The following is a 17,799-nucleotide window of genomic DNA, read 5'->3' as shown; positions in this document are numbered from 1 at the left end:
TGGTGATCTGGTTGTGTGTTTTCATTCCTGCTGGATAGTTTCACGTTCATTTCATCAGCTGCTGCTTTTATATTGGAATTATGATGCTGAATACAGGCAAGGTGAGAGACTTTAACTTGACAATTGGGTGCAGCTATTGGTTTGTTTGAAAGATAATATTTCAGTCTGATTGGTTTTAAAAAATTGTTTTAAAAGGACAGTTCTCCCAAAAATGAAAAAATGGAAATGTTTCCTCTTATCTATAGTGCTATTTATCAATTAGTAGCCTATGGTTTAGGTGTGATTTGCTGAGGTATTCGCCGTATAGATGTTTGTTTTCTTTTTACTCATGGAAGTAGATGGCTCTCTGCGTATGGTGCTCAAAGAAGAAGAACAAATATTAATTTCAAAACTCTTCAGCAAATTGTCTTTTCCGAAATCATGTCCGGGGTACTCAAGATAAAACACAGGCCTTGTTCGGAGCAGTTTCATGTAGGAACTATTTTTCTTTCAAACGCAATACACATGAACTTGAGTGAACTGTGTTTTGCATTGAGTAACTGAGTACAGATTTATGGAATTTTTGGCCAAAGTATTTTTTGGCACTTTGAATACCACAAGCCTAGTGTCATCTTCTTCCATTATATTTAAGAGAAGGCAGACCTTTTTTAGGCCAATATCTCCAACACTTGGCAACCAAAACACCAGACATCTAGACTGATAAATAGCACTACAGGAACGAGTCTATTGTGTATTTATAATTCAGAGGTTGAATAATCTCTTAAATAGATGTTTAATTCATATTAAGGTAAGAAGTCTTGAATTGTCCACAACTGAAGATATTAGTTATTTGAAAGTAAGCAGTAAGAGCACACATGCTATAAATACAGCTTTTCCTCAGAGAAACAATGAACACCTCCACTTCCAACACATTACTCAGAGCCTTTATTTGATTCAGGTGCACGGCGGCATTGACCTCATTGGCCTGCTGCTCAGGAACACGGATGAAACCACCGGTTGTCACAGCAACCAACCATGGACTATCGAAAATAATGAAGTGAGTATGGAATCATCCTGTTGGCTACTGGGCAAACCACTCTGGAGAAAGCGTGATCCCAGCCACAAATATCGTTATGAAAATATGAACATGGTCTGTATTCTCGATAAGGGCCAAGTGTTATTGAGCTCTGTTATCTGGGGAGCTCATTCAGTTTCATTATGTCTCCCTTTATGGTTGAAACTGAGACTGGTATGAACAAAAAGGGCTGGTATTTTTACGTCGTGTCTGTGCTCATTTGTGTCAATTTGATTATCTGAATAAATAAGCTATGAAAAAGTGGTGTTGCCATGGGATGAAGCTTACATACCCTCCTCCTCCTCCTCCTCCTCCTCCTCCTCCTCCTCCTTAGACCCAGAGCCCCAGGGGAAGTTCTGCTGATGACTTCCTGGACGCCCTGCTGGGGGGGAGCGACTCCTCCTCGGCTCCAGCGTCCCCCCTGTGGTCACCCTGCACCATCGACAGCGGCATCAACGAGGACGCCTCGACAGAGCACAGAGAGGGCCTTCCCCCCCACTTATGCACAGCTTTCCCAGCCTTTGACCTGTCGTCTTTCCCACATCCTGCACTTCCAGAGAACCAGCCATCACCAAATGAAAGAAACTCGGACGTTTCCATTGATCTAGGTAAGAAAAGATCAAATGAATGAATACTGGTAATTAATATCAAAAGAAAGTCTGTTGAACTTGAAAATACAGTGAGCCGTGAAATAATGAGATTGTCTCAAAAGCGAGTTTAAATATCACGTGATGATAAAAACCAGGGTGAACCAGGGCATTGGACAGACAAGAATAAATTAATTTGTGTTACTATTAAAGAATAATGAGAGCTAATTAAAGATAATAGTCTTTTCAGAGAGCAATCATTTGGTTTTCCCATTTTTTTTACTTCTTCACGTAAGGAGTTTGTCTTTTGAGAACAGCTAATTGAGAACAGCTTTTGAGAACAGCTTTTGAATGATAGTCCCCTTTCACAATACTGAATATTGAAGCTTCAGTGCTAAAATACTTTGAAATCGACTGAATAAACCAATTCAGCCCCAACATAAATATATCAAACACAGAAAAAACTGTGACACATTTTTGCAAAGAACAGCAGGCTGCAGCAATCAAAGAGTTATGATTCAAGACAAAGACAAAACCTACAAATGGTGTGCTTTGTTTGATACACATGGGGCAATTTTGTGAACCACCTGCTGTTTTACTGCTTCAATCTGCAGGCTGGGAGTCCGATGACCTTCAAGAGCAGTTTGGCATTGCACACTACCTCACTACGAGCCAAACCTCCACTCAGACTCTCACAGTGAAGGACCTGCTGCTCTCTAGCCCAGGACAGACAGTAAGCAATGTGCCCACCAGGGGAAATCTTGGTGTGTTGCATTCTCATAATATTCTGTGTGGTGTTTTAAAGGGGCCCTATTGTGCTACATTTCAGGTTCATATTTGTATTTTATGCCTCTACTGTGACATGTTTACCTACTTTAATGTTCAACAAGCTCTTTATTTTTCTCATACTGCCTGTGCTGCAGCACCTCTTTTCACCCTCTGTCTGAAACCAGAGTCCAGTCTGCTCTGATTGGTTAGCTGACCGGCTCTGTTGTGATTGGTGAACAGCTTATAGATGTCCCGCCCCTCAGCCACGTACAATGTGTTGAAGCACTAGCCAATTGAAGCGCAAGTGTAATGTAGTGATGTCACTATGTTATTGAAGTAAACAAAGGAGTTTGTGGGAGGGAAACTCCCTCTGGAGGGAACTTTGGGATTTTTTGCATGCCAAAAAACCCTATATAACACACTACATGAAACTTGAGTAGTCTCATTCCCAGTATATTTTTATAACCAATGTAACCCTTCAAAAGTATATTGTCTTTTTGGAGAAAAATACAATTAGCCTATTTTAAAAACAACACATTTCAATACACAATTAATTGTAATTAAGAAGTATTGTACATGCAATTTCCCTACTGTCATAACGACATTGTTTTCAGCAAGCCTATAATATACTGCAAAAATAATTCATTAAATTCAGTTGGCTTTTGGTTTTGATGTGCTAGCTCAAGATTTAGAAAGTCTCAGTGTTAATAACAAATAAATAATAACTAACTGAACAGTTCACTGCTATTCTTTGTAATTTGACTAGAGCAGGGGTCTCCAACCTTTCTTCATCTGAGAGCTACTTTGAAAAAATGAAGAACACTGAGAATTCACATAAATGTCCTTAATCACCACCTGACAAGCTATGGCACTTATGGTAAAATAAGTGCCTTCACTCTTTTTTAAAGTTAGTGAGATGAATGGCGCTGCATTGGAGTCCACCAGGTGTATGCTGAAGTGGACCCACTTAGGTTCACTCTAATAGTCATTTAATTGTTCATTAGTCAGCCTTGTTCTGTATTTAGATTTCATGACATTCATGTCAGAAAAAGCTGCTTCAAAAAGGTCTGTAGAACAGAACCAAATAAAGCAGACATGTTCAGTACTGCTTGGTGAATGTTCTTATAGTTTTCTGGGTCTACAAGGCTCCAGAAATGTTCTGATTTTTACTGAGACTTAAGCTGAACATGATTTTGGAGATGTATAACCTCCATCTCCATCTCCACAGGATTGACACTGAACAGTTCAGCCATCTTTTTCTTCTTCTTCTTCGTCTTGACATTAAATTATAAACCATAATAAATCAATTGTATAGGTCTAACCTCCCTATATCTGTGTGTGGAATTGCTCCATCCTCAAAAACAAAAAACTAATACTTCTGCAGTCTAGCTTCTAGCAACGGTTTTCTGTTAAAAAGGGAGTATTTACAGCATTATAAAAACAAAAATAGTGCATGTGGGTGCACACTTATTCTCTGTTTTACTGTTACATAAATCCAATGAATGTATGAGATTAAGTTAGCTTCATCAATCATATCGCAAACAGTGATTAAGTAAATAATAAAGTTTCTATCGGGTCACTATCAGCCTGTCACTCATTATTTTCATGGAGGGGGCGGGGTTTAGTGGAACAGAGAGGAGACAGTGATCGCGGAAGCTTTTATCCTGCCTTCACAAACTTTACACAAGTATTTATCAACTGAAAATAGCAAGAGGACATTCATACTCTGCAATCCAAGACTTGATTAAATCCACCAAAAACCTGACAAGATGATAACGAGTGTTTTTCAAAAAACACAAATCCCTCCCTGTGTGTCTCTGAGCCGCAGCGACAGGGCCTGATTCAGAGCGGGTCATTCTGCTGCTGGTTCTGGACTGGTGTTGGTGGAGAAAGCAGACTGTGGTGTCGTTGTGGTGTCGCTGTGCCGCTGTCACGTCTGTTAATGACCTGACCTGTTGATCTCTGCGTCACCGGCCAATTTGATATTCGTGTACAGGGCCGCCCATGGCCAACTTGGGGCCCCAAGCGACATTGTGAGATGAGGCCCCCCCCCCCCCCCCCAACCGACAGGAGTGCATTTTTTTTTTTTGGAAACAAAGTAGGCTACTTTGCAAATATAATTCCTGTTTATTATTATTATCAACACAGTTACTTTTGTATACAGTGAGGTAAATGGTAATTGTGCATGTATATCGTTCAGTATGCGTTTACAGGTGACTACGTCTGCATTTCCTGCCAAATACTAGCCTCAAAAAGATTAAAATAGAATTAATGCAAATAAATTACTTCTACTAATAATAATAATCATAATCAATTCAATAATATAAATACTATATTATTTATTATAATATAGTTGTAATATAGTCAAGATAAAACATGCTTATGACATGCTCAAAACTGATATTTCTTAAATCTGTATTCAAATGTAGTTCCCTCTGTCAGCAATGTATCAACAACTACACACACATTTCTATCAGTATTTCTCTGTGTTGTGGTTGACATGATGATGACTGTTAGGAGTTAAGGGGAGAGGCTGAGCATCACCATGAAATGTGCAAATTGACATAAAAATGAATAAAAGGGGAAACAATGCTCCATGTTTTTTAGGCTGTAAACTTTAATTGTTATGTAAGCCAACTAGACAGACAGTGTATCACTCTTCCTCCTGTGCATTAGCAGATAAAAGGCATAACATATTTGAATGAATGGTAAATAAAGAATGCTGGAAATAACTCCATCTCCATTAGCCTATATGCTATACAGAGACTGCCTTCTTCATGTCGTGAATTGCAGCTGATGTTTTAATATGGCAATTGGCAATTTGACTTATACAACATTCGCAAGTTGTACATTTGACTCATACAATAACCCACCTTCGAGTGATGCTCTAGTTTCTTGTTTCATGTTTTGTTTTTTTCCCCTCTTGCTTGCGCCGGACTGAAACTGTCTTTTCATCGACATCTCTTCACCTGCACCAGTGGCCGTATCAAAGCCGTGATTGGTCAGATGTGGATTCATTGCAACGGTGTCGGGTTACAGACGTGCTCCCCTTGTCACCTCTCACTCTCGCGGGGGGTGCACGGAGAACTGAGCGGAGAACTGCGCACAGCAGCTGAGGCCCTCTGGGCGGGGCCCCCTGCGCAAGGCGGGGCCCCATGCAGCCTGCGTGATTGGCCTGTAGGGAGGGGCGGCCCTGTTCGTGTAATTCTAAAATCAAAAAACGTTATTGTCCAGCCGCGGCTGAAAAATCAAGAAGCAACCTTACAACGCTATAATCGATAATCGAGCGGCGAGCTACCGGTAGCTCGCGATCGACGTGTTGGAGAGCCCTGGACTAGAGACATGAGTAAAGAGCATCCTTTGCACCAAATATATATGTTATGAACTGGTCCAGTGTCTTGTCTAGGTAAACTGTCCAGAGAGTCACCTTAAGTGGTATATTCTGTCATCTGGTTCACAGGCGCAGCGATTTCCCCAGCATTGCCTGCAGGAGCTTATACTAAATGAGGATGAGAAGAAGCTTCTGGCTAGAGAAGGGGTGAATTTACCCGGAAAACTGCCCCTGTCCAAGGTACATGAGCAAGAAACATACAGTACTGTATGTAGGGCAGGAATCTTTCCACATTCACTGCCTCCTCTGTTTCTGGCACACACATGCATGACTCAAAATCTAAATCTGTACAACGTTTGAAAACCTCTGCCAGTTTCTCCCTGCTAACCCAGTTTCCCCTCACTTACTCGTTCGTCTTTAATCTCTCTCATCCCTATCCATCCATATGTTTCATCACCCTGACAAGTTTGAAGAGAAGATTTTGAAGAAAATCCGTCGGAAGATCCGCAACAAGCGCTCAGCTCAAGAGAGTCGGAAGAAGAAGAGGGAATATGTTGATAGTCTGGAGGGAAGGTAGGAGCCAGCTGCACTAAAGCAACATCACTTGTTTTCTCAGAATAATTGGCCTAGAAATTGAAATTTGATCTGTAATAGTTTGTTGTGCTCTGTAGCACTCTATAATGAGCCTGGTTTTTCACAACATTACCAAACTGCTGCATGGATTGGATTGGAACATTTCCATGAAAAGCTTCTCAGACTCGCGGAGAAACTCAAAGCAACATAATTTGCTGGTTGGGAATTTTAAAAAGCTGAATGGCAGTAGCTGTGATGACTGAACTAACCTGAGAGACTCAGATACTTACACAAGGTTTTTCAAAAGAAAAATAATAAAGCTGTACCCAAAGTAAATGGATAACTGGGGAATTCAGCACAGAAATATCAAACTTATGTTGCCAAAAGCAAAACACAAGAGATATGGAACAATATTTTTTCTAAAGTATCCACATATATTTTTAACAGACACTATAAATGTAAATTATTCAAAGCACACTCTGGTACAACTGAAAAGCTGTGTACTGTCCCTGCCAAAAAAAAAAATGATAGCTCTCTAGAGCCACAAAAAGGCAGATGTTTCCAAAACAAATCACACGTGTATTATATAAAGTGCTGAATAAAACAAGTGAGAGAATATAATGAGTACAGAGGCCTGTTTGTACTAGCACATTGTTAAACGCAACTTATTTTAGTATTTATTTAAGGGAAATAGAACATGTTGTGGATTGATATATCTATAATACAAACTAACAGAAAAAGATTGTTCAGTCTTGTGAGGCCAACATATTCACACTACTGAATATTTAAAAAACCGTAGCTCAGGGCTGACATATGAGTATTGAACAATCTCAGAATGTGTGGGTTTTCCAGCACATCAGAACAATGTACATACACAGTGCAGCTGTGAGCTTTCTTTGTCTGATGTGGGGACACTTGGACAGAAAACAACATGTAGTATGATAGCCAGCAGCACAAAAGAGGAGCTGTGCTCTGTGTTAGATTAATTGGAAGTTGAGGATGCTGCTTGGTTGCAACAGACCCCCAACAGAGGTGCAGGAGGTTTTGCCAAGAGCTCAGTAAAGACCTCCTCCTCCTCTACCTCTTGGCAGTGAAAATCAAGTCTCGTCACAGCCAGCCTCACTAAATGTGTTAAAATGTCTTTACATTTGTTAATCCTGCCTTCCTCCCCCACATTGGCTATTTCTTCCCATCACACCTACAGAAAAACAAGGTTTCCCATGACAGTGATTCATGTCAGAAAAGTAGCGTTACCCTGAATCAATCAACATTTAGTTATAATTACATTGAAAGTCTTAGAACAGCATGTGTGTTTCTACCTTTGGTCAGACACAAATGCATATTTGCGCTGACAGCAGGGCCTCAAAGTGGCCAAACATACCTTGTGCATGTCACATTTTAAAATCGTGTTTATTTTATAGGAGCTTTAAATATCTGATAGAGTGCCAACAACACTAATTTAAGCATGAGCTTTGTTGTCGCTGGACGTCATGAGGAGATGTTCACCCAATGAGCAGGGTCAGCATATGTTGGAAATGATGCATGCAGAGCATAACACATGGCATCATTATCAGTCGTGGTTCAGCTCAGATAACACCATAATAGAGTGTGACACACTGTGATAAACAAAGCAAGAGCAAACAGCAGAAGAAGAAAAAGGAGGGTGTTCGCTAGATGACAGAATGAGGTGCGAGAAAACCCTCAGCACACGGTTATTGGCATTGGATAAACATAGAGGGGACGATCCAACATCATAACAAAAATATTCTATGTTTTTTTTATATTTATATCTCCCCTCTTCTCTGCTGTCTCTTTCTGTAGGATGTCCGCATGTAGTGCTCACAACCTCAAGCTGCAGAGAAAGATCCAGCAGTTGGAGGAGACCAACAGGTGAGTCCTCAAATCTTCTCATAAATTGTTTTGTCTGACCAACAGTCGAAATACATTTAATCTATGGTGAATTAGAAGCAAACTAAATCAGCACATTTCAGAGGCTCAAACCGTTAGCTGCTTGTCCATGTTTTATCTTTGTTTTTGCCCTTATTTATTGAAAGCCATTGGATTTGTTTTTATGTAGCTTAATTAAATGTCTCTTTTCTGCCTTTGATGCATTTTGGAGTATATCTTTCAGAGTTTCATTTATAATTTTGTGCCCGGCCCCTCACTCTCCAGAAGCTGCCAACCTGCTTATGAAAACGTTCAACTTCTTTTCAAACAAGATTGACTAGGCTAAGTGCACATTTTCCAGAATACAAAGCCCATCCAATTATGCAGTGAAACCTCACAGTGTTCTCTGACTTTTCTTTCTCTCCATCCTGCCAACTCATTATGCTGCTTTCTTTCTGAAGCTGGCTGCATGAGTTGAAACAAAACGTGATAAGAGGTCATTTTCCTGCACTTTTCTGCCACACGCTGTTCTACCTTCAGTTTCTTTTAAGTTGCCATTGTTCCCGGACACTGAAAATAATATGCCTAACAAACTCCCAGAAACATGCAGGTCCGCTACAACTCTTACTACTTTTAAATCCAGGCCGAAGGCGTTTTTTTTTTTTTTAAATGGATATATTCAGGCTTAGTATTTTTAGGGTTAAAGTCCCCTACGTATATTGGAGTTAAAGTCCCCTACGTGTGCCGTTTTGGTTTCAAGACCCTGTTTCGCGGAGGACACCCACAAAGTCCTAGAAAAGACAACTTCCACTTAACTAGGCCTATGTGCATTTAAAAAAGAGGAATAGTTTCGGTGAAAACTAAAAGGTACCATGGGGTCAGATTATAATTTTCCAAAGGGGGGTTTGTTTATGAAACATTGGAAATAACTATAATATAAATATAAAATAACTCTTCTTCCTGTGTGTATTTGCATTGCAGTGATCTGCTGGAGCAGCTCAGCCGCCTGCAGGCTCTCGTTCCTAACGGCTCCGGCAAAACACACAGAGGGACCTGCATCCTGGTGAGATATATTACTCAACATTACATTAGTTTACACCACTGACTATTTGCTCTGACGGCATAATCTGCAAAAACTAAATAGTAAGATACAAGTGAAGATATATACCGTATTATCTTTTAGCCAACAGTTATGTAGGTTATGCCTAATACGTTGTACATCTATTTAAACTATCAATTTTTATTTTTCCATTGCATCCTGTAATTTCCCTCTGTCTTCTGTTTTGGCCTGCTCTCTTGCTTTATGTCCAGGTGTTGCTCCTGTCCTTCTCCCTCCTCATTCCTTCAAATCTTCAACCAGACCCCTACAGTCAACCGAGCCAAGGAGAGTACACACGAACCAAAGGTGTGTATACACTACTCTCACTTTCTCTAAAACACACACATACAAACACCAACTCCTCTCTGCCACATCTCTGCCCTCAGTTCCGTCCCGCAACCTGCAGTCAATGGATGAAGGGCGGGGAGTCCCTCCTGTTTCTCTCTGCTCCGTCTCCAGGGGCGTTGAGGCCCTGTGCCGGATGATGGAGAAACTTTGACGCTGAACACATCCCCCCATGATCATAAGCATGGGGAAAATCACTGATTTACACGGGACCCCCAGGGGGAAAGACGAGCAATAGAAAAGCAGACTTGCTTGCATGTGCAGCATCCAGATGAGCAGTCTGAATAATTTTCAGCGTCCATTTCCCACTGCAGAGACTGAATGAAGTGTTATGGTGCACTTGCCATCTGCTCCAAAACACAAGTAGCTAGTTAAAAGATTTAACTGAAATTCACCCTCTCACTCAGATTGAGGTCGGCCAGGAGGTCATCTAAACATTTCTAATTCTTCATTATGCCTGGAAAATGGAGCCTTGTGGAGCATGTATTATATACATGATACTGGAAAATGTATGACATTTTAAACAACACAATTGTGTACTACTACTACTGTATTTGAATACTTACTTTGAATGTACATGTTGAAACTGCTTATCCAAAATAATTTGCATTTTGTAACGCTTCAGTGCAATGCTGACAAAGCACAAGAGAATTAAAAGTTTACTGAAATACATTTTTTGAGCCCCAAAAGGGGAGTGTGCCATATGTCTAATTTGGAAGAGATTTGAATCCCAAAAATAATGAGGGAATATGTGAAAAAAATTACATGTCACCAACAAATTAATTAGATGATGAGCAAAAGCTGCTCGATGAGTTCAATACACACATTAGGGGAATCAAGCCTCAGGAGGGGAAAGATGACTGTTTCATATGTTGTTCATTAAAGGTTCCACAAACATGCATGCAAAGAAGCCAGAAACGTATTAAATACTGCAGTCAAGATCTGGAAAAAGTACACAGGGTGCAGGCTAATTGATGATAAACATTCAGAGGATTTTAATTTTTTAAAACGATAAAGCAATTTTGAGAAAAATCTAGCAAAAATATGTTTCTTTTTAAACTGTAACACTATTTTTTTTACTTTCGGTGTATATAATATAGATACTTTATATATGTACTGCAGCTATGTAATACTTTCAGCATAGCAGGGGGACTTACTTAGAGAGTTAGCTCAATAAATTTTTCTGTATTGCTCCAAAGAATAATAAAAAAGGTGAACACAAAATGTCCTTTGTCAGTCGAGAACCTACAAGAGAAACTGAAAGTAAGGCTACGGGAGCTCTAAGTGATATTAAATGTGGTTTCTAATAAAAAATGATTAGAAAAAAGCACAAAACCTTTTAGTATTCTTTCTTCTGCTGTGGTTAAAACGAATAATTTAGCACTTTAGATTGAATAAGGTCTTACATAGTCCATGCAGGCTAGTTACATCAAAAATAGAGGCCTACTAAAGCTTTCCATGCTTTACATTTACCTTGACTAGAGAAAAATGTAGATGTAAAACAAAAGTGTCTGGTAAAGCTTCAGCAAAATGCAAATGAGAAGCTTCACAGTGAGTCAGACTCAAACTATATCTGCATTTCCATTCATCTCAATAGGCCATAAAGAAACTGTCAACAAACTAGTTAAACTAGTTTAAAAGTTGCTCCTAATCGCTTGTGGAGCCACAAATAAATGTGGATGAGAACAAAAAGCTTCCAACTGTCTTGGATGGATTTCAAATTAATCAACAGTAGCCTACATCTTAAAATGCAAGGGAAAGATTTATGCTGCTTGAAAAATGTAATCTTTCTTACAAACGGCTGACAAAAGCGGGGCGTTGTGTGAATACCTAAAGTGACTTTTAAAAAATAGTACATATCAGAAACACACATAACTATCTCCCTTTTGCTGGCACTCTCCCAAAGACGGAACAATGATTACAATAATTTCTTTTATACCTTTCTAAAAATACCATCCTGTGTAATTTACCTTAACATGCAGGAATATTGAAGGGAATATTTGGACAAAACATCAAAGAGGAGGATTAGCTTGTTCCATTCAAAATGTCAAAACAATAAACCATATGGCAAGCATAGCAAACACCTACACAAAGAAAGCACTGCTTGAATTAGGCCGACTGGTTGTTGATTTTATCGTGAGCAACAACATATCCAACAATCCATTCACCTTAGAGCAGGGGTCTCCAACCTTTCTTCATCTGAGAGCTACTTTGAAAAAATGAAAGTGGCCAAGAGCTACTTGCATCACATCGCTTACATTTATTCACATAGCACTCATCAGTTGAATTAAGCTATACTTTTGTACACGTGTGAAATTGCAATACCTAAAGCTTATCACAAATCTTAACTTCACATCAAGTTCCAAGAAAACGACAATTTATCACATATTATTATGGCCCACATAATAAGTACATCACTGAGAATTCACATAAATGTCCTTAATTTCATGACATTCATGTCAGAAAAAGCTGCTTCAAAAAGGTCTGTAGAACAGAACCAAATAAAGCAGACATGTTCAGTACTGCTTGGTGAATGTTCTTATAGTTTTCTGGGTCTACAAGGCTCCAGAAATGTTCTGAGTTTTACTGAGACTTAAGCTGAAAATGATTTTGGAGATGTATAACCTCCATCTCCATCTCCACAGGATTGACACTGAACAGTTCAGACATCTTTTTCTTCTTCTTCTTCTTCGTCTTGACATTAAATTATAAACCATAATAAATCAATTGTATAGGTCTAACCTCCCTATATCTGTGTGTGAAATTGCTCCATCCTCAAAAACAAAAAACTAATACTGCAGTCTAGCTTCTAGCAACGGTTTTCTGTTAAAAAAGGGAGTATTTAAAGCATTATAAAAACAAAAATAGTGCATCATGGGTGCACACTTATTCTCTGTCTTACTGTTACATAAATCCAATGAATGTATGAGATTAAGTTAGCTTCATCAATCATATCGCAAACCGTAATTAAGTTAATAATAAAGTTTCTATCGGGTCACTATCAGCCTGTCACTCATTATTTTCATGGAGGGGGCGGGGTTTGGTGGAACGGAGAGGAGACAGTGATCGCGGAAGCTTTTATCCTGCCTTCACAAACTTTACACAAGTATTTATCAACTGAAAATAGCAAGAGGACATTCATACTCTGCAATCCAAGACTTGATTAAATCCACCAAAAACCTGAAAAGATGATAACGAGTGTTTTTCAAAAAACACAAATCCCTCCCTGTGTGTCTCTGAGCCGCAGCGACAGGGCCTGATTCAGAGCGGGTCATTCTGCTGCTGGTTCTGGACTGGTGTTGGTGGAGAAAGCAGACTGTGGTGTCGTTGTGGTGTCGCTGTGCCGCTGTCACGTCTGTTAATGACCTGACCTGTTGATCTCTGCATCACCGGCCAATTTGAGATTCGTGTAATTCGAAAATCAAAAAACGTTATTGTCCAGCAACGGCCGAAAAATCAAGAAGCAACCTTACAACGCCATAATCGATAATCGAGCGGCGAGCTACCGGTAGCTCGCGATCGACGTGTTGGAGAGCCCTGCCTTAGAGCAAACAGAATTCAGAAAACAGACTTTTTTGGTAATGAATCAGACTGCTAAAGGGTCTTCTTCAACATCTTTTCCCTTTGAAAAAAAACAAGCCTGAATGTACGTTTTAATAAAAACAGATCAGAGAACTGGCTTTAAAACCAGTTTTATAGTTAGTGGAGTTTCATTTGTACCCGGTATCGACTGTAATGAACATACGACTAACCACTTGTTGTAATATTGCGCGCTCATGCAGTGCAGTCGCGCGCCTCAGAGACTATAAAAGCGTCAGGATGCTGACAGCATCACGGACAGAAGATGTGGCTGCATAACGGAACACTTCAGCTTGTATGTCATATGTCAACGTTTTTTAAAGTAAAATGCTAGTAAGTTAATAAATCATGCAACTCTGAGGCTTGACTAACTACAGGACAAGGGGGATTTATGCATCCACACCTGCGCACCAACACTGTGGAAGTAAGTGAAAGAGGAGGATAACACCGCCGCCAATACAGAGAAGCGGTCTCATGCGCAGCAGCATGCAGAGCAACAGCAGCGCCTCCGGACCGCTGGCCGCTCTGTGCGGGGCAGAGGACGAGAGCGAGATCTCCAAACTTGTGAGCACTTCGGGAGCAGCCTCTAATCTCGCAGATTTTAACCTCTCACTGAACTGCTGGCTCCACATCCTCTCCAAGGAGTCCTCGCTGGACCTGCACGCAGACAGCGCAAACCTGGCAGTAGGTGAAGCTAAGGATTTCTTATAACTATGAATTAATAAAATACATCTATAATTTTATTTCGCACGAATCACCTCAGAAGACCATGCACAGGGTAAAAAAGTCAAGGTAACACTGAACTAATTAAAGAAATACAATGAAGTAGCATTACTACTAATTGGTGAAATAGCTTTTTTACTCCTAAAGATATAGGAGCCAAATTAGTATTTAGCCGTTGTTTATTATTTATATTATTATCATTTAGCTGGATGTGGTTAATGGAATTACCTGTGGTGTATTGTTGACAAAGAGCATGACTGCTCAGATATTATCTATATGCATTAGTTATTGTTTTAAAAAAAAAACATCTTAAAACTTTGACTTTAGGACCTACTCTTCTCTGGAAGGCCTCACAGCAATGGGCCAAGTTTAGCCTCTTAGCAACACCATTTATTAGAAACTTGGTTGCTAAAGAATCTATAGCAACCAAGTTTCTATAGTATAGATACACTATAGTTATTATATGTGTCAACTTACTTGACTGTACTATTTTTACAACTTCTTAAAGAAATACTGCATTTTAATTATATTTAAAGTGAACTTAAAAGGCATATACAATCTTATTCATTATAATGTATGTATTAACTACATATTTTTGACTGCATTATGAATATATTTCACATGTTTTAATAGTTATCGGAAACATTTATTGAAATATACTTGTTCTTAAAAAGGTACTGCATTTCTTAGTTAAATGCGTACTTATATATTCAGTCAACTTAAACATATTTCATCATATCTTTAGTAGCACTAATAGTAGGCCTACATTTAAAAATAGCATACTTTTAGTTTAATCGCGTGCACGGAAACAGCTACGAATATTATCCTTGCTATTGATAGAAAGTGCTGAGAGGATGCATGTTGTTTTTGATTTAATTTCCTTGTGTGCACTTTGTGTGAACCATAATAAAAATGATTATATGTGTTTGTCAGGTACGAGTTGTCATCGCCTTGGTGTACCTGGTGGTGTGTGTCCTGGGGCTTGTGGGTAACCTCCTGGCTCTGTTCCTGCTCCACTCTCGCCGCTGTGGCCAACACCATTCGTCTATCGACTGCTTCGTGATGAGCCTGGCGCTGACAGACCTCCAGTTCATCCTCACCTTGCCCTTCTGGGCCGTGGACACCTTGCTGGACTTCCGCTGGCCCTTTGGCCGGGTCATGTGCAAGATCGTGAGCTCGGTCACCACCATGAACATGTACGCCAGCGTCTTCTTCCTCACCACCATGAGCGTGACCCGCTACCACTCTCTGCTCACCTCGATGAAGATGAGCAGCCCCAAGGTCGCTAATGCTCGTGCCAGGTGGGCCAGTTTAATTATTTGGGTGGTGTCACTGGTGGCTACGCTGCCTCATGCTTTCTACTCCACCACAGTCCAGGTTTGTTGCATTTACACTTAGACCGATTTAAATTGCAGCAATACAAACTTTTTGTTCAAAAGCTTTCATTCAATGTAATGGGCGTTATCAATGGTTATCAGCCACATACAGGTGGTTCAAAAGGGCCTCCTCAACCAACTATTGGTTTTATCATCTATTCACACAGTGTAAAGAATCACCATTAAAAGAAGGTGACCCTGACCACTAGTGACCATATTAACAATCATTCTGTTGCCTAAACTTAACGAAGTTGTTTTTTATGTTGGAAATGTGACTGTTAATTCAAATTGAGCGTTAATGACTGAAATCACAAATGTAACTGGCTGTGTAACGTTCAAAATATGTGTTCTGTTGGAGGGAGTTAGCAAACCTGTTATGTTGTTTTGTGTTACAGGTGTCTACAGATGAAGAGCTGTGCTTAATGCGCTTCTCTGACTCCGACTCAGGTCACTGGGATCCTCAAGTCCTGCTTGGACTTTATCAAACACAAAAGGTTCTCCTTGGATTTGTAATTCCCTTGACCGTGATCTCTGTGTGCTACCTCCTTCTACTGAGGTTCATCCTGAGCCGACGCATCGTAGGCAGCATGGAGAGCGGGACCCTCACAGAGAGGTCAGAGTGTGAGAGAGGACGCCACCGCCGCCACCGCTCCAAAGTCACCCGCTCCGTCACAATCGTAGTTCTATCATTCTTCAGCTGCTGGCTGCCTAACCAGGCTCTCACTCTGTGGGGGGTGCTGATCAAATTTGACTTGGTGCCCTTCAGTAAAGCCTTCTACAACGTCCAGGCCTACGCCTTCCCCCTGACTGTGTGTTTAGCTCATGCAAACAGCTGTCTCAACCCCGTGCTCTACTGCCTGATCCGAAAAGAGTATAGAGCAGGACTGAAGGAGCTCCTGCTGAGCGTGTCCCGCTCCGTCCGAAATGTTCTCAATAGGACTCTGAGAGGGAGGAGAGTGGAAGACATCGTCATGTGATTTACTCTACATGTGGTTAATACACTTCGCTTGCTTGCTGAGCGTTGAGAAAACTGATAGCAACCTCATGTTTGTAAGCTTAATATGATGCTACAGCCAGCTCTGGAAACGGAGGGAGAGCTAGCTTCCAAAGGCTCACTAACTAACACATTTGGTCTCATTTGGTCACTTTACCCTTGCAAAAACGAAGCCAAAAATTGACAATCTGTCCAATTACTGTTACTGTGTATTTTTGGCTCTCTCTCTGTGAGCTAATATAAGGCCACAGCTAAAATGTATGCGCGTGATTTCCAAATGAAAGCAGCAAGCCAATTAGTGAAGGGTTCACATAACTGTGCACAAGCAGATATGCAGTGGAAAGGCCGGTTTCCCAGTTTAAAGCTAAACTAATGAGGTGACCAGTGAGGTTTAGAGGTGCTGGACAGCTGACTTCATTACTTTTCTACAGAACCAGGCAAGCCATTACCTCCTTTTTCTATTCTTTGTTCTTAGAACACTCCAGTGCAAAGGCACATCTCCCAAGATGTCAAACTGTTGTGTGCCAAATTGACTTTGGTGCCATTTTTTAAATCATGTTCCCGTGTGACACTATTGTGTCATTATTTTCCATTTGCACAGAAACCTGAACAGCAGGGTTAGGGTTAGAGTTAGGGTTAGTTCATTATTTCCGTTTTCCCACTTTGGAACTGATCTCCTTGATGACAACTACAATCTTGGAAACGATCAAACCCCTGATTGAGCCCACTCTTAGTGACAATGGCAGCAAACAAAATACCATGTGTTGTTTGAAAAATGTTAACCTGTAAAGTTATTGTTTTACTTTGCATCTCAGACGCCTACATATGCCATCATTAGGACGGTTTGTTCATTTTCACTATTGATGTGTTTATGTGTGTAATTGTTGCTAAGTCAATAAGGAGACTACAGTTAAAGCATGAACCTGTCGTCTTTCGTGTCTCTCTGCCTTGCCGTGCCACCGTGAGTCGTTTTGTAACTGCCCAGATGTAATGTGAAATTAAATAAAATGAGAGGACAAAAGAGTCTAGTGACGTCTCTGGAAAATACATTACATTACATTTAGCTGACGCTTTTATCCAAAGCGACTTACAATAAGTACATTCGACCAGGAAGACACAACCTTGAAGAAAACAGAATCATATAAGTACATCAGGTTTCATAGAGCCAAGTATTTCAAGTGCTACTCAACTGGCTATAGATAAGCCAGTCCTTTATTAGTATATAAGTGCTCTGTTAGCAGTTCTTTGTTAGTAATTCTATCGCTCGAAGTGGAGTCGAAAGAGATGAGTTTTCAGTCTGCAATCTTGTCTGAAGTCAAAACAGCCTCAAAATGTGAAAACAAGGAAAATTAGTCACACACACAAAAGCAACCCTGCATCTTTTCCCTTTTGCAACCTTTAAAGTCTGAACAAGGATAACCATATTCAGCTGACAAATAAAACACACACACACACACGTCTCTCCCTGGACTGCTCTGCTGGT

At 40.3% G+C, this 17,799-nt stretch overlaps 2 protein-coding genes across 2 annotated transcripts; both read left to right on the top strand.

Annotated features, from left to right (window-relative positions):
• The first annotated feature begins 80 nt into the window (after nucleotides 1-80).
• LOC117462578 (cyclic AMP-responsive element-binding protein 3-like protein 3-B) lies at nucleotides 81-10,914 on the top strand. The gene is made up of 10 exons (XM_034104852.1): nucleotides 81-101; nucleotides 920-1,036; nucleotides 1,389-1,662; nucleotides 2,256-2,383; nucleotides 5,888-5,980; nucleotides 6,207-6,313; nucleotides 8,135-8,203; nucleotides 9,182-9,263; nucleotides 9,512-9,605; nucleotides 9,686-10,914. Exons 1-10 carry the CDS (start codon nucleotides 81-83, stop codon nucleotides 9,796-9,798), a joined length of 1,098 nt encoding a protein of 365 aa, XP_033960743.1. The 3' UTR covers nucleotides 9,799-10,914.
• Nucleotides 10,915-13,495: 2,581 nt separating this feature from the next.
• LOC117462689 (relaxin-3 receptor 1-like) lies at nucleotides 13,496-17,293 on the top strand. Its single transcript, XM_034104960.2, has 3 exons — nucleotides 13,496-13,907; nucleotides 14,880-15,323; nucleotides 15,718-17,293. Exons 1-3 carry the CDS (start codon nucleotides 13,698-13,700, stop codon nucleotides 16,297-16,299), a joined length of 1,236 nt encoding a protein of 411 aa, XP_033960851.1. The 5' UTR covers nucleotides 13,496-13,697; the 3' UTR covers nucleotides 16,300-17,293.
• The last annotated feature ends 506 nt before the right edge of the window (nucleotides 17,294-17,799 follow it).

The sequence above is a fragment of the Pseudochaenichthys georgianus genome, chromosome 17 (genome assembly GCF_902827115.2).
Source record: "Pseudochaenichthys georgianus chromosome 17, fPseGeo1.2, whole genome shotgun sequence".
Classification (NCBI taxonomy): domain Eukaryota; kingdom Metazoa; phylum Chordata; class Actinopteri; order Perciformes; family Channichthyidae; genus Pseudochaenichthys; species Pseudochaenichthys georgianus.
Note: the sequence above shows the minus strand (reverse complement) of the source record. Positions and strands in the feature narration are given on the sequence as shown.

What these genes read in the sequence shown, in the direction of transcription:
- LOC117462578 (XM_034104852.1), top strand. Translation starts at nt 81, where the DNA reads ATGATGCTGAATACAGGCAAG. An exon ending in TGATGCTGAATACAGGCAAG is followed by an intron (nt 102 to 919) that starts GTGAGAGACTTT and finishes CACATTACTCAG; the next exon opens with AGCCTTTATTTGATTCAGGT. An exon ending in GGACTATCGAAAATAATGAA is followed by an intron (nt 1,037 to 1,388) that starts GTGAGTATGGAA and finishes CCTCCTCCTTAG; the next exon opens with ACCCAGAGCCCCAGGGGAAG.
- LOC117462689 (XM_034104960.2), top strand. Translation starts at nt 13,698, where the DNA reads ATGCGCAGCAGCATGCAGAGCAACAGCAGCGCCTCCGGACCGCTGGCC. An exon ending in CAGACAGCGCAAACCTGGCA is followed by an intron (nt 13,908 to 14,879) that starts GTAGGTGAAGCT and finishes TGTGTTTGTCAG; the next exon opens with GTACGAGTTGTCATCGCCTT. An exon ending in TCTACTCCACCACAGTCCAG is followed by an intron (nt 15,324 to 15,717) that starts GTTTGTTGCATT and finishes TTTGTGTTACAG; the next exon opens with GTGTCTACAGATGAAGAGCT.